This window comes from Schistocerca gregaria, chromosome X (assembly GCF_023897955.1).
Source record: "Schistocerca gregaria isolate iqSchGreg1 chromosome X, iqSchGreg1.2, whole genome shotgun sequence".
Classification (NCBI taxonomy): domain Eukaryota; kingdom Metazoa; phylum Arthropoda; class Insecta; order Orthoptera; family Acrididae; genus Schistocerca; species Schistocerca gregaria.
The window spans coordinates 333516064-333531278 of record NC_064931.1 but is presented as its reverse complement, the minus strand read 5'-3'; the positions used below and the strand labels follow the sequence as shown (position 1 = coordinate 333531278).

Genomic DNA, 15215 nt, shown 5'->3' with positions numbered 1-15215 from the left:
GGAACAGAGTGGCTTTCTTTTTTCCTCTGAACAGCTGACACACAGTAGCTAACAAGGTAATTCCCTAGTATAAAGTGTAATATATACCAATAACACAATGGAATTCTTACATGTTCTAAACTTATAGAAGTAATTGTTATAAAAAATAGATACTACTTCAAATAAAAATAAATGCCACATTTTGAAGTCTACTTTTAATACTATCACCACAAATCTCTTAACTAATATGTCAGGTTTAATATTTACTGTTATTGTTGCCCAAACAATGTGAGAAAATTCAATGTTGACTGAATCTTTCATTTTTTTTACAACAGACTGGTGAGCAATTCATTAATTTAAATACAGGGTTATTCATCGGTACCTGTGGGGTTTCAGAAATCGACACTGCACAAAAATCACGAATCTTACAGATAGTAAATGGTTGTAGTCTCTGTCCAAGTTTTTAATCATTACAGGTGCTCAATGTGGGCACCATTTGACACCTAAATGGTTTATACGAGGCAGAAATGCTTTGGTGTGAAACACACTGAAGTTGCTGCTGCACAGGCAGCAATTATGACAGCAGCCCATTTTGGAACTGTTCACTCAGTTGCCAGTCTGCAAATGTGAATTCATTTGATGCATCAATATGAAGCAGATGATTTGTCTACATGTTCTGACATTCCTACACCCTAATTGTGCACTTTAATTACACCATGGTGTGTCTCATTACTAAACTTGGAAAGATATTCTATCCATTGATAAGAGTATTTTTTGGATGTGTCAGTTTTCGAGCCGTTGTCTCCTGAAACCCAGAGGTACTTGTGAAGTACTAATACTTTTGCACAACATTGAAACACCAAACTCACCCGTAGCAGATCCTTAGCTAATATCCGCACAGAGAATGTATAAGTGTGCTCATCCTCTTCATCAATATATCGCTCTGGCTTTTCAGTCCATCTCTTTGCCTGAAGAAAGGGAAAGATAAAACACCATATTTTCAAGCTTGTTTATTAATTGATCTGTATGTTCCATTGCTCCATAAGTGTTAGCTTGTCATTTTGATGTAGAACTAGTCAATACATATCACTACAGATACATATACAACGTGAAGATATAACAGCGCAGTAGTAGAAATAGACATTATGAAAAATAGCACATTCCCAATGATTTTTCCTTTATCTTGTATTAAAATATAAGCAGATATGAGGTGGTGATCTTTAATTTTTTCCATATCACTCATGTCAATGCTGCCCCTATGCTTAATTCTAATTCACTTCTGTATGAAGTATGTTTTACTGTGTCTTGTTAGTAAAACATTTCAGGGGAAAAAAATGGTTTGGGAGTTACTTGTCTAGCACAGAAATGGACCATGGGACAGTTTCAGTACAAAAATAGAACATTATAAGGTGTTTACAATCCTGCATTACAAAAAAATTACGCTTCTTTTTACCCATTGTTTTGGGTTTTTGGTTCTTAAAATGAACTATTTTTCCTTTATTTCTTCTAACATTTTTTGAATATCCTGTTTTGACTAAGTTCGCAACAGACTCAGATGTATAACACCTTCCAAAAGTGTTATAGTCCACATGCCTTCTATTATTCACGAGTTGTCTTTTGCATTCTGTATTTGAATGAAAATAGGGAGAAATAATGTTTCTGAAGAGGTAAACTAGCAAGTTATCAGGTTAATGAAGGCAAAGGAAACAGATTCCTATGAGATTAGGCGTATATGAAATACGGGTTCATCAAACGATAAAATGTTATGAGTTCACAAGATGGACAACATTTAGGCAGGATTGTAATTTACTTCAAATTTAACATCATGATAGAAATGCCAGTGCCATATTGGCAGAATTTAAAGCATCCTTTAGTGGCATTACAAACAACTTGCCCTGTTAGTAACAGGTTAAATCAAGCTGGTCTAAAATCCCACGCAGTACACAAGCCATTACACAGTGATGTTCACAAGAAATTTTTTCAGATTTTGTAAAGAGATTAGGGTGTATTGTAGATGTATGGGAATAAGCTGTGTTTTCTAATGAATGCCACTTAACTTTCCTCCTTGACACAAAGTTCTAGTCAGAAGGACAATGACAAATTTCTTCCTTCTTATGTTGCTCCTGCTGTGCAGCAAGGTGGTGAAGCTGTCACAATCTGGGGGGTCTATAAATACTGTAGGGTAGTAGATGATGGAATGAACAGTGTCAGATATTGAGAAGTCTTTAAGAAGGTTATGGTGCCATCTGCTGGGAGTCTGCTAAGTGAAAGCCTTTTTTTAAAAAGGGCACCAAAATGCTGAGCTGCTTCCAAGGCCACCACATAGCTCTGAAATCACCATGTACTACCATATTGCCACACACTAACCCAAAAACTGAAACTATTTGAAATTGGCAGTCCATACACTGTGGAATCTTGTTTCTACATAAAAGAGCAGGAAACTGATTTGGTCTATGCCAGACAGGGTTAGGGCTTGCTACAGGGCCTGAGGTGGGCCTGTAAAGTACTAGAAACAACATGACACTTCTCAATGTATGATAAATAATGAATTGTGTGTGTGTGTGTGTGTGTGTGTGTGGTTTTTTTTAACATTCTCAGTGTCCATTTTTTATAGTTCCTATTTAAGAACATTAGCATTCTGTCAGAAGTTTCCAATAACCATTTGTATAAAAAATCATTAGGATAAGAGATACAAAAACCTTTATCTTTCTTAATCTGAAGATTTCTTATGAGCTATTTACTCAGAAGGAAGATTAAACACTGTCCTGCAGATGGTGACATGATTAGAAACAGAGATGAAACAAAGGTGATTTAGCAAATACCAACATTCAATTTTAAGTTATTTAGAGAATCATCAGAAAATCAATTTTAAGTTATTTAGAGAATCATCAGAAAACTGAAGTCTATATGGCTTGTTGGGACTTGGAACCTTATCTTCCCAAATGAGAATCAACAGCTGCAAGTGTGCCACATCTGGTGTGCTTGGAACATGTTGGTCGCATAAAGCTCTTAACTGTAAGATTGGATTGACCACCACTGTAGCTCCCTAGCCATGGTTCTATTTGAATTAGTATGCCCTTCTTTTTCTCCATTCTCTGAACTAGTTGATCTAGTAACGGAGGAACTTAAGTTTAACGTGACACCAATCCATGGTGCAACTTCGTATTTTTCACATATACAGATTACTGCCAAAGGCAGAAATAGTGATAAGATATGGAAAAAATTCAAGGTTCAAATTTGGGTTTATTATCTGGTACTTTTATACTGAGCATATAAGTTGGTTCACTTCTTAAGTCTTATCCAGCACACACATTTTAGTCTACTGGTTGTCCTGAATTACAGTAGCAGATGTACAGGAAATGGATATTTTGGGTTCTACGGTATGTATTTCATCAGCTGTGTGAAACTGCTTTAGTCACATACAGCCACTGTGGAGCTGGCAGAGGACAACTGATTACCTGCGAGAGGCCTGCATGGAAGACGTCCACACATTCATAGTCACCTTAATGACACACAGTTTGTTATGCGTGCTATTATGCCATTCTGTCTTCTAAAGCCGGAAAACCCTGGGGTGTAAGACAGAACACAGGTCAGCTTTGGAGATGCCTATCTCTGGAAGCGGTTTCCGCATCACCTGTTTGGCCAGCCTGCCGCCAATTTCTTTGCCGGGGATTGCTACATCTCCTGGGGCCCAGACAAACACCATGGAGCGGCGGGACTGTTCCAGGGCATAGATGGACTCCTGAATGGACACTACCAGAGGGTGGCGAGGGTAGCACTGATCGATAGCTTGTAGGCTGCTCAGTGAGTCGGTACACAGAAGAAATTACTCGCCAGGGCATGAGTGGATGTACTCAAGAGCACGAGATATGGCCACCAGCTCTGCAGTGAAAACACTGCTGCCAACTGGCAAGGAGTGCTGCTCAATATGTCCTCCATGAACATATGCGAAGCCTACGTAACCATCAGCCATTGAGCCGTCAGTGTAAACCACTTTTCAGCCCCGGAACACATCAAGAATCGAGAGGAAATGACAGCAGAAAGCGGCGGGGTTAACTGAGTGCTTAGGGCCATGAAAACAGTCCAGAAAACGCTGTGGCCGAGACGTACACCATGGAGGCGTATGTGAACGGGCCACAAGCAAAGGTGGTAATTTATTAATTTTTTTGTTCCATAACATTTCCCTCTGCATCAATAATATGCTGCTCAAATTTGATATTATTCAATGCAGTGGTTCTCTTTGTACAGTGTTTTACATTGAACTTTAATTATGGACACCATTTAAGTTCAAATCCGGAAAGTAGTTTCTGGTGAACCTTCAATTTGGAATTTAAGAAGCCCATCAATAACCTAATAAACAGTACTATGAGAATTTTGGCACAGTTTACTTAGTGTATATATTACAGGTATCTGGCACTACTTGGTACTTATCTGGTTTATTAGGTCCATTTCACTTATGCTTGGTTTTTCTTTGCTGGACGAAATGGTATCACATTGCTCTGTTAAAGAAAATTTTGTGCCATGCTGAGTAGCTCATTTTTTTTATTAGCCACAACTTTATTCTGTTCATGGTGGCAGTGATTTATCCCTAGCTCCTTGCTTGTGGTATAAAGGAGGTTCAAATGTCAAGTGGCTGTTGCCACAGGACATTCAAAAATAGGCAGCTAGCAACCTATTAAATAAATAGTCATCAGTTCTACTTTGGAGAGAAGGATGAGAATTCTCTATTTTTATTATGCATTTGCACAATGCCTGGGCACTAAATTTGCTACAGAACAACTTTACAATACCATGCTGAAAGGCTTTAAAGATTTTTTTGCACTGAAAGAGCAAGAGCAAAAAAAAAAAAAAAATTACAATGTTTAGCAGACAATTAGCACGAGATTTATTATTATTATTATTATTATTATTATTATTATTATTATTGAGCACTGAACAGCATTGTCATCAGCACCCTGTGAGGTGTCAGCAAACCCATTGTGGGGAGAAGGGTACAGGGGAAGGAACGATGCCTTCCACTGCAGTTGGAGTTACTTTAGGGATGAGCCCTGACAATTCACAGAGGTTCAAAACTCTGTTACACTGGTGTCCGAGGACGATGGGTAAATCTCCAACCAAACTGAGGGTTGCAGTATTTTTGTTAGCCAGTTCAATCATATGGTTTCCCACTTCCACATGATTCTGTCAGGCAATGAGTTGACAACAAGGCAGCACACAAACTACAACAATGATCCTAAACACTTCTTTGAGAGTTTTTTCAAGTATATCATTTCTGGGTATCCCGAAGTGTCCTGGTACCCAGCAAAAGACTACCTCCTTGCCTCACTGCTGGATGCACTGATACATGTCCCTGATGATCTGAATCATCTGTCTACTGGGTAGATTTCTGCTTTTAGTCCACAGAGTCAAATCTGACAAGAAACACAGTATTGTCAAAAACAGGTGAACAACTGGCAGCTGGGAGCCACCCATGCATATTATGATTAAAAAACTGAAGGAACATTTATAAAAATGTAACCTGCGGTGAATGTTTTTGTGCTTTGTCAACCTTAATATCACTTTGGACTTTTGATAACACCATGGCAGAAGTCTGTTCCATACCTGGCTGCATATTCGGAGGTCTGATACATCCCGACCCATAAGAATCTGTAGCACATATCATAAATGGCTTTGTCATATGCGACCAAGTGGTGAACAAAGTTTGAGTGAATTGCCACACTAAATGCCAATGGCAGACAGTGTAAATATTTTCAGCACCTGTCAAGGAAGCACTACCAAATTTGGAGTGGTGGTTCACCATCCTCTGCACACAGCCTTTAACTGGGGTGGTTTGACAGGTTCCAGTTGATATCTTAATGTCCTCATGGTAGGTGATGTATAACATCTTTAAGTAGGACACACATGCTGATTCACAAACCACATTGCTGTGATGTAACTGTATAAACCCTACAAAACCACAAGAGATGGGACCTGCCAGCTCCCACTTTTTGTTCACAGGTCTTTCAGGTGTGGTAGCCAGGTTAATTTTATGTCGAACAGACTGCCCAGAACACACACACTGTCCTTAAAATCTAAAATATTGTCCCCCATTGTGAGCTCTGGTTGATTAAAACATCGACGTGTATGGTTAAAATTGACTCCAGTAGTCTCCTCCAATGAGAACTTAAAACCGGTTTTATTCATCAAATTTCCAGCCTCCTGATGGTCAACTGTAGTTACCTCATCTTAAGATCGAAGAAAAAGTAGAATGTTGCAAAGTTGTCCATAAACAAAGAACAGTGTTCCTGGTTGCAAAGACGTTGCCGCTGAGAGTTTCTCAAGCAGTGCTACACTGAGTATACTGTCTTGGGGTGAAACCAATCTTCTGAGCAAATCAGACAATTAAGCAACAAAATAGCAAAAAACACCTTTCCCCTATATAGGACTCAATGAGAAGTGGCAGACCATGTAACCAATCGAGAAGCTGGAACAAAGTTTTTATCCCCAAGTGGCATCCTTTTTCCAAGGACAAAAACACACTGACTAAATGGTTCCATCATAAGGAAGACTCCTGTACAGCTGTCTCCAGTAGAACTAGGGTGTCAATGGTAAAACAGTAATCCCTGAAATCACACAGAGCAGCACAGATTATCTTGGAATTCGAGGAGCCAAAAGAAGCGGCAGTTATCATGCACTCTACAGTCTTAACCATACCGCTAGTAAGATTTTTGATCCGAGTTCTACACCATTTGCTGTTTCATTTTGTTACTGTCCCTTTGCATTTCCAAATTTAACTGATCGACCTGCAATGTAATTTTTATTTACAAAACATTCTATGTTAAAACTGTTCACAAGTTCTAAAAACTTACTCTCTAGAAAGGCTTCTGCCTTTCCATAATGAGGCTGCACACATGATATTAACCTTTCCATCAGCATGTGTGTGAAAGTTTTCTTTTTCCTTTCTGAATACAAACCTTCATATGACATGACTACATGGCAACCTAAATGACAAAAAGCAAAACTGTCTACCTGTGGGCCACCAGTACATGCCAGGTATAAATTTTGTCTTCAGCAACCCAAAAATTGTGTTAACCTTTCACATTTTGCAAGGGTCTTTGAAAAAAAACGTAAAATGCAGGGAAATTGTAGCATATGGGCTATAACCTTTAAGGAGTAAAAGTTGCGTACATGATCCTCCTTGCATTTTTGTGGTTTATTTGTAATAAAGTATGCAACACACAATAAAATATTGTCAGGAACTTGTTTCTTATCCTATAATGGTAGCCTAAATTTGGTACGATCTTCAGCCGCTTAAGTGAACAATTTGGTGTGCACAATATTGTTGGAGTAATGCAGTTGCAATCAGCTTTAGTTTTTTATTTTTGTAAGCATATTCCCTAATACCAACAGTTTGCAACTATATATTATTGCTCTTCATAATGAGTTTTACAGAGTTTCAGATTTTCTACTGTAGTATAATATGAAACCATGCCAGATGTACACTGCTCGAAGTTCCCTGGGCGACTGCCTTGTCATCTAACGAGGCATGTTCGCAGTTTCCCCTCTTTCCACTTTCACACCTTCGTGTGGTTGTGGGGGCAGTGTGCAGTCAGGAGGGAGAGTGCTTCCCACATGTGCAGAATTCTTTGCCATCGCTGTTCTACAGCAACTGACTGGCAGCATTTGTAAATCATTCCAGCAGTCAGTCAGGTTACAGCATTCCAGACCACACCAAACATATACATCACATGTAAAGTGCTCGTCCTTTTGAGGCATGAAACTGATCTTTACACAACAGTCACTCAATAACTGGCTTTCACATGAGTGATTATAAACAGATGTACAAACTGCACGTTAATTGCACTGTTATCAGGAAGACACTGCTACTACAGTCCTGAAGACTGCTGATAACTTACAATGCAGGGCATCTGTCGATCAGAATGGTGTGTCTTCCGGCTGCACCCATCCCTAGATCAGTTCCTAAGAAACTTCAAAAAAATTCCAGCAGTAATCCAGATGTTGCTATTAAAAAGCTTAGGTGCACAGTGATTTTTTAATATTTTTAAAAGACCCTAGGGGCTTAAATTTTTTCCAGCATTAACAGCAACTTTTCACTGCCACACAGAGGCAAAAGGGTCGTCATTTGTTGCTTTTTGTGCCCACAATATTTCCTCCCCTGAATAGAATACTTTTCAAGGGAAGTACATTATAAACATCCCCTAGTTCCATCAGCATTGAAAACTTTTCTGGGCCCTTATCTCTCATTCTCTGTAGCAAAATAGTCTACAATGATCAGTACTTTCTATGTTCATTACCTCCATTCCACCATAATTGTGGTAAGAGATTACAGTATGGGAACTTCAGACACAATCCTACTTCTGACATCAGAGTAAAGTTCCAACTGGTTTCTACAATTTTCAGTTTCTACTGAAAATTTAACTTTCTCCTTTTACTGTTCATAACCACACACAATTTTACAGTATAGAATCAAACACTTCTTTAAACAGGTGAAAATCGGCACTTTGTCAACGTTTTCTCAATCAACAACTTAATGCAACTCATTCAGAAATCAAAGGAAGAACTTCTAACACTCAAAACATGTTAGGAATTTAGGCATTGGTGGGTTTCTGTTTCTAACTTTATTCTTATTCCTTGAAAGGAAATTTTTTCTTAAACCGGCATACGTTAAAACAAGATTTTCATAATATTGTTCTTATGTTAATGTCCTTTGAAACAGAAATATTCATTAAAAATGGATTTATTAACATGTTTTTTTATTGTATTCACCACTGAAGCTGCAGCAAATGAAGTCTGAACAAACAATATTACTTCCAAACAACTAAAGTAAAAGTGGTTTCACACACACCACATCTAAATCCAATTTATCTGTAGTTTATTTAAGGTTTTAGATTTTTTATTTACAGAATTATACAACTTATTAAATGGAAACATATTGCACTGTTACAAATATTACAGCTATTCTTACCTGTTCATCAGTTATTTGTGTAAAGAGTATTAAATAGTAAATTAAATCTGCAAGAGCTGCCTTTACAGTGTCAGTGAACATCGAAATATCAGTGAGCATATCAATTAGCTCAAATGTGGAAAATATAACTGCATCAAATCCTATGCATTCTCCTGCAATTACAAAATTTAGTATATTTAAATAATTAAGTCAAATAGTGATCAAAGCATTAACCAATACCACCACCAGCATTTTATATTACATTATCTTCAAAATGTCTTATTTATGAAACAGTAATTTCTCAGATCTCTTACATTAAGTGAACTATGCTGAATAGCATATAGAAGTCACAAACCATCAGAGTCCACTGGTTCTTCCTTGAAATCCGAACAGGTGACGTAATCACTTTTATACACATCAGCAGCCTGAATGAGTGTCTGCCATATGGGAGGAAGAATCTGTGGCATACAAGGAGCCATCTGCTTAGGCAGATGCTGCACAAGGAAGGTAATTGCTGGAAAGAAAGTTTTGCTTATAAAACCCTGAACCCATGTATTTCACATTAATATTCATAGGAATTAAATTTAACAGGCATACAGACATACATGCACCATTTCACACAAGTTGATGAGAAATGCACCTGATAGTAGAACTATACTTCAAAAACCTCTATTATTATGATGACTTATTATGATAGTGATTTTTATGATTTGCTTTCTCTGGAGTTTCTGGCCCGTACAAATTCCCAGCCTTTGCTCAGCCCAATCTCACCACTTTCATGAACGAGGATGAAATGATGAGGACAACACAAAAAACCAGTCATCTCGAGGCAGGTGAAAATCCCTGGCCCCGTCGGGAATTGAACCCAGTACCCCTTGCTTGGAAAGCGAGAACACGACCGTGAAGAACTTTGAAAACTTATACTTCTAAGACTTTTAGAGGGGAGTGAGCACACAATATTTTGAATATGAATCTATATTCAGAAACCTAGTTTCTGTTCTATGACTGTCAATTCAGATGTTTAGCTCTTCCACTTCTGCTTGCAGAATTGTGTTAGACGTGTCACAATACAAATATTAGGTAACAATTCAAAATGGAACTTAACAAAACATCCATTCTCATTTGTTTGTATTTACACTTAAACATTGTGTGTTTACATTATTCCAAAACAACGAACCAGCATACTGTACATACAGAACAGTACTGATGCATTACAACCACAGCTTCATGTAGTTACCTCCAACATTGTTACAGACATTGTACCTGTGAAGCATGTTCTGGAACACACACTCCACCCCATCTGGTCTCTCTTCAATTTCTAGAGTAGTGGCCAGAACTAATACCAGCAGATCATCTTGTCTGCTACAGGAGTCTTAAATTAAATTTTCCATAGGACGACATGACTGATGTATACGACTTCTTGTCTATTCTACAGCATATCAGAACAAACAACAAACAACCCTGACTTTTTTTTTTCTGCCTCTGCAGATGTGGACACATTACATATCTGAACTGAAACTGTAGTAGAATGGAAACAAATTTCCAGACATGGGATCCGATTCAAAGTATTATGTACTCATTCCTTTCCACAAGTCCTAGAAGTTTTGTAATTTGAATTTCTGAACACCCTGTATGAATGTATGAAGTCACAGGAAAGAAAAGAAACATGTACAAAATCTTACAAATAGCATCCTCACATTCACTTCAGTGAATCATCATGAACCTATTATAAACTGAACAAGATTTAAAATTATTGGACTGGGTATCCTGTGTAATCCAATTTATGTTTCCTGAAACTGGAGTGAAGTATTTTAATTGTGCCAAAAAACAACTGACAAAGGTTCATTATTTAACTTTCAGACAAGACATGCACAAATGTCTCTTCTGAAAGTTAAATAATGAACTTTTGTCAGTTGTTTGTGAGCGCGCACGTGTGTGTGTGTGTGTGTGTGTGTGTGTGTGTGTGTGTGTGTGTAACTTTGAAGACTAAGTCCCACCCAACATCTACCAGTATTACAAATTTAGAAGGGAGGAATGCCATGATTAACAGTGACTTCATGGTATTCCCTTTGTTTGCCTATTTGCAAAGCAGATGTTTTCAGACACAGGTGACAAAAATATAACTAACATACTTTGCTTGTCATTCCACAATGTCATACAGGATGATTTAGTGGGGTAACTCTCTAAGCTGAAGTTTCCAGAACCCAAAAACATGAAGTGCAAACTATTTATGGTGTGAACCAAAGAATGTGCTGTGGAGGCCTGTTAAAGGAACAAGGGATACTACTGCTTTCCAATATATTTTTCCTTAATGAAACTTGCCATTAAAAATTTTTGCTTTTCTCAAACCAACAGCTCAGTTCATTGACTCAATACTAGAAATAAGAAAAATCTCCACAAACTTTAAAGTCACTTTGGCCCAGGAAAGTGTCCATTGTTCAGGAACACAGATTTTTAACAACTTGCCAGAAGCCACAGAATGTTGGAAAATCATGGATGGACTGTACCAATATTCTGAGAAGGAACGTTCCTACTCACCATATGACGGAGATGCTGAGTCGCAGATAGGCACAACAAATAGATTTTCACACTTAAAGCTTTCGGCCAATGGCTTTTGTAAAAACACACACACACACACACACACACACACACACACACACACACACACACCTGCAGTCTCAGGCAACTGAAACCACATTGATTTCAGTTTTGTGCTTGCATGTGTGTTGGCAACGGCCATTGGCCGAAAGCTTTAAGCGTGAAAATCTTTTTGTTGTGGGTGAGCAGCAACTTTCCTTCTCAGAATATTGTTAGAAAAGGAACATTTACCAGCATCGTAAATTTGGAAACTTTAACATTTAATTTAGGTATACCTTTAATCACATCTGCTTTCAGTCCGGGATCTACAAAAGGCCCATAGTCAGTCTGGAGGGTTTCTGTGAATTTGTTGATATAGAGTGGTAGTACAGGCTGTAAAAGTGATTTTGACAATCCTTTATGATATTCTGATGTGGCACATATCATGTATGTGCAGTTTGAAAATATGCGAACTGCTCTTGACCTGGTTCTAGTGTTGTACCTCTGAAAGGTAAAACATCAGTTAGAATTTGATTTAAAGTACACACTGGCTACCAAACTCTAAAAACTACAAACCTGTTCATCTGAAAAAATGCGGTACATTTCAGACAACATTATAGGAGCAATTTGGGGTAACTGGCTATCTGACAGGTCATTTGCAAATTCATTTAGCACTTTCATAGCACCATGTACTGCCCAATCATCTCCTGACAAATAACTTATGAGCAACTCAAAAAGTTCCGGCCACTTCTCTGGCCAGTCCCACTGTGCTATGGCAGCTACAGCATATGCAACAGCACCATGGACCTGGAAATATCCATAAGCACTCTTTCAGTAAGCATAATTTAAAGAACATTGTGTGTGGCTGTTTTATTTTAGTGCATTGTGCACAGAATATAGGAAATGGTAGGGATACCAATGAAGGGTGTGAAAAATTTTTACACTTCAGATATGAAATTTATCTAACCCAGTTTCTTTATGATGGCAGGACAGTTTCACTAGCAAATTATCTTACCTTGCTGCAAGGCTCCTTAAGGCCTTCAGGAAGTGCATGTCTAATAACAGCTTTTGCTTTCTCTGGAGTTTCTGGACAACGAAATTTTTCTGACAAATGACACCAATGTTCTTCAACATATTGTTTGAGCAATACCGAAGAAAGCTGCCTTATAGCTATATTAAGGTTCTTTTCCACAATAAATTCAGTGAGGTGAACACCAAACTCTGGAAAAATCAAACAGTTATTATTAAAAAGATTGAAAGCAAGCAAAATTGTTATTTCACATGAGAGGAAAACAACTAAACAGGAAAATGTAATATTCAGAAATTAAGGCTGCAGAGCCTTTGGAGTATCATAATTAAAAAGCTGATTCTAGTGTAACACTAATATGCAGACTTTCATCGTTTCAGTTTAATCTCTACAGGTGTCCACAAAGCAATATCTAAATTTGGATTAATATGAGCAGAGTCTGGTTTTAAGTAACAGTATCTTCAGCCAAACCATGTAACATGACTGGAGGCACGTAACTGAAATTTGACATAATTCCACATTGATCACTGATCTGGCTACAATCCTGGCACCTCCCTGACATCTCCATATTTTTTTGTTAACTACAGTGTTTCCAAAATATTCTTCTACTAATTGAACTACATTATTTCACTAGCTCCGTAACAGAAGAAAAAATAATGCAAGACAAAGGTAACTATTACCAAACGGTTGGGGCACTGAGTGGTCAGCATGAGCAAAATACTGAAAACACAGCTGAGCTTTTGAGGACAACACTATTCAAAAGCTCAACTATGTTTCCAGTCTTATTATGTGCCTTTTCAGTATGCTACATAACTATATATGGTGAGTTACCTTCACTCTTTGCATAATTTGTATGAAGTGATGGTACTGATCCCCCATGGTACACAAAACGGGTCAGATCGCGGTTGCAGAAACAGCGAAGAAACATGTAAAATTTGAAAGAATGCAAAATCCCCAAGACTGGCAAAGTTTTGCAGAAGTCTAAATATAGCACGTACTTCAAAGCGAGATGCTTTCAATAATTTTTCACAACAAAACTGTCTCAAAATCTGGCAAAAAACCCGCAAGAGATTCTGGTCTCACAAAGCACACCAGTGGCAAGACACAATACCTTCACTGCACGATAACAACGGGGAAGTCATTGATGACAGTGCCACTAAAGCAGAGTTAAACACGATTTTCCAAAACTCCTTCACCAAAGAAGACAAAGTAAATATTCCTGAATTCCAATCAAGAACAACTGCCAACATGAGAAACATAGAAATAGATATTCTTGGTGCCGTTTTGCGGCTTAAATTACTTAATAAAAGTAAGACTTCTGGTCCAGATTGTATAACAGTCAGGTTCCTCTCAGAGTATGCTCATACAATAGCTCCATATTCACCATTATATACAGCCACTCGCTCACAGAAAGATCCATACCTAAAGATTGGAAAATTGCTCAAGCCGCACCAACATCCAACATGGGGTCCCTTACTGTTCTTAATATATATTAACAACTTACCACTATGTTCATGAAGATGCAAAGCTAGTTCTTTTTGCTGATGATACAATTATAGTAATTACACTCAAGAAGAAAGAATTAGCAGAGGAAATTGCAAATAAAGTCTTTCAGAAAATTATTAAGTGGTTGTCTCCAAATGGACTCCCTCAATTTTGAGAAAACACAGTTTATAAAATTCTGTACAGTAAATGACGTAACACCATTGATAAATATAGACTATGAACGGAAGTCTGTTGCTAAAGGCAGAATAGTCAAAATTTCTGTGTGTGTGCATTTATGAGAAATTGAACTGGAAGAAATACATCAATGATCTGCTGAATCTGATAGGTTCAGCTACTTATGCTATTAGGGTTATTGCATATTTTTGTGATAAACATATCAGTAAATTAGCTTACTATGTCTATTTTCATAAAGTATTCATTGCCAAAAAGCATGTAATCAAAATAATAGCTGGAGCCCACCCAAGATCACCTTGCAGACATTTATTTAAGGAACCTGGGATATTCACAGTACCTTCACAATACATATACACACTTATGAAATTTGACATTAATAACCCATCCCAATTCAAAAATAACAGTTAAGTGCATAGCTACAACACTAGAAGAAAGGATGATATTTACTATTCTGGATTAAATCTCACTCTGGCACAGAAAGAGGAATTATACTGCCACTGAAAAATCTGGTCATTTTCCAAATAGTAATAAAAGTCTGACAGATAGCCAACCAACATTTACAAGCAAATTAAAATAATTTCTGAATGACAACTACTCCTACATGAATTGTTAGATTTGAAGTAGTAACTATAAAAATTGAATATTTTGTGTAAAGAAATCATGTTAAAGTGACATGTTCCACATCACGAAATGTCTTTTTCATGATCTACAGAACAAGAATTAATGTATGTATGTAATATGTTGAATTACAGGCCCAGATCACTAACATCTATTTGCAGTAGGGTTTTGGAATATATACTGTTATTCAGACACTACGAAGTACCTCAAAGAAAATGATTTGTTGGCACGTAGTCAGCACGGATTCAGAAAAAATATCGTTCTTGCGAAACACAACTAGCTCTTTATACTCTAAGTAATGAATGCTAATGACAGGGGATGTCATATTTATTCCGTATTTCTAGATTTCCATAAAGCTTTCGACACCATTCATTACAAGTGTCTTCTAAC

The 15215-nt window shown here is 37.5% G+C and overlaps 1 protein-coding gene across 3 annotated transcripts in view; it reads right to left on the bottom strand.

Moving 5' to 3' along the window:
* The window catches only part of LOC126299574 (importin-9), a 121012-nt gene that overhangs the window by 85297 nt on the left and 20500 nt on the right, over positions 1-15215 (bottom strand). For all 3 annotated transcript variants that reach the window (XM_049991584.1, XM_049991583.1, XM_049991582.1), the window contains exons 3-8: positions 12516-12721; positions 12077-12307; positions 11797-12004; positions 9279-9437; positions 8945-9096; positions 849-947 (exon numbers count right to left, since the gene is read on the bottom strand). In XM_049991584.1, coding sequence (XP_049847541.1) covers positions 849-947; positions 8945-9096; positions 9279-9437; positions 11797-12004; positions 12077-12307; positions 12516-12721 — 1055 coding nt within the window. The remainder of the gene's footprint in view (positions 1-848; positions 948-8944; positions 9097-9278; positions 9438-11796; positions 12005-12076; positions 12308-12515; positions 12722-15215) is intronic.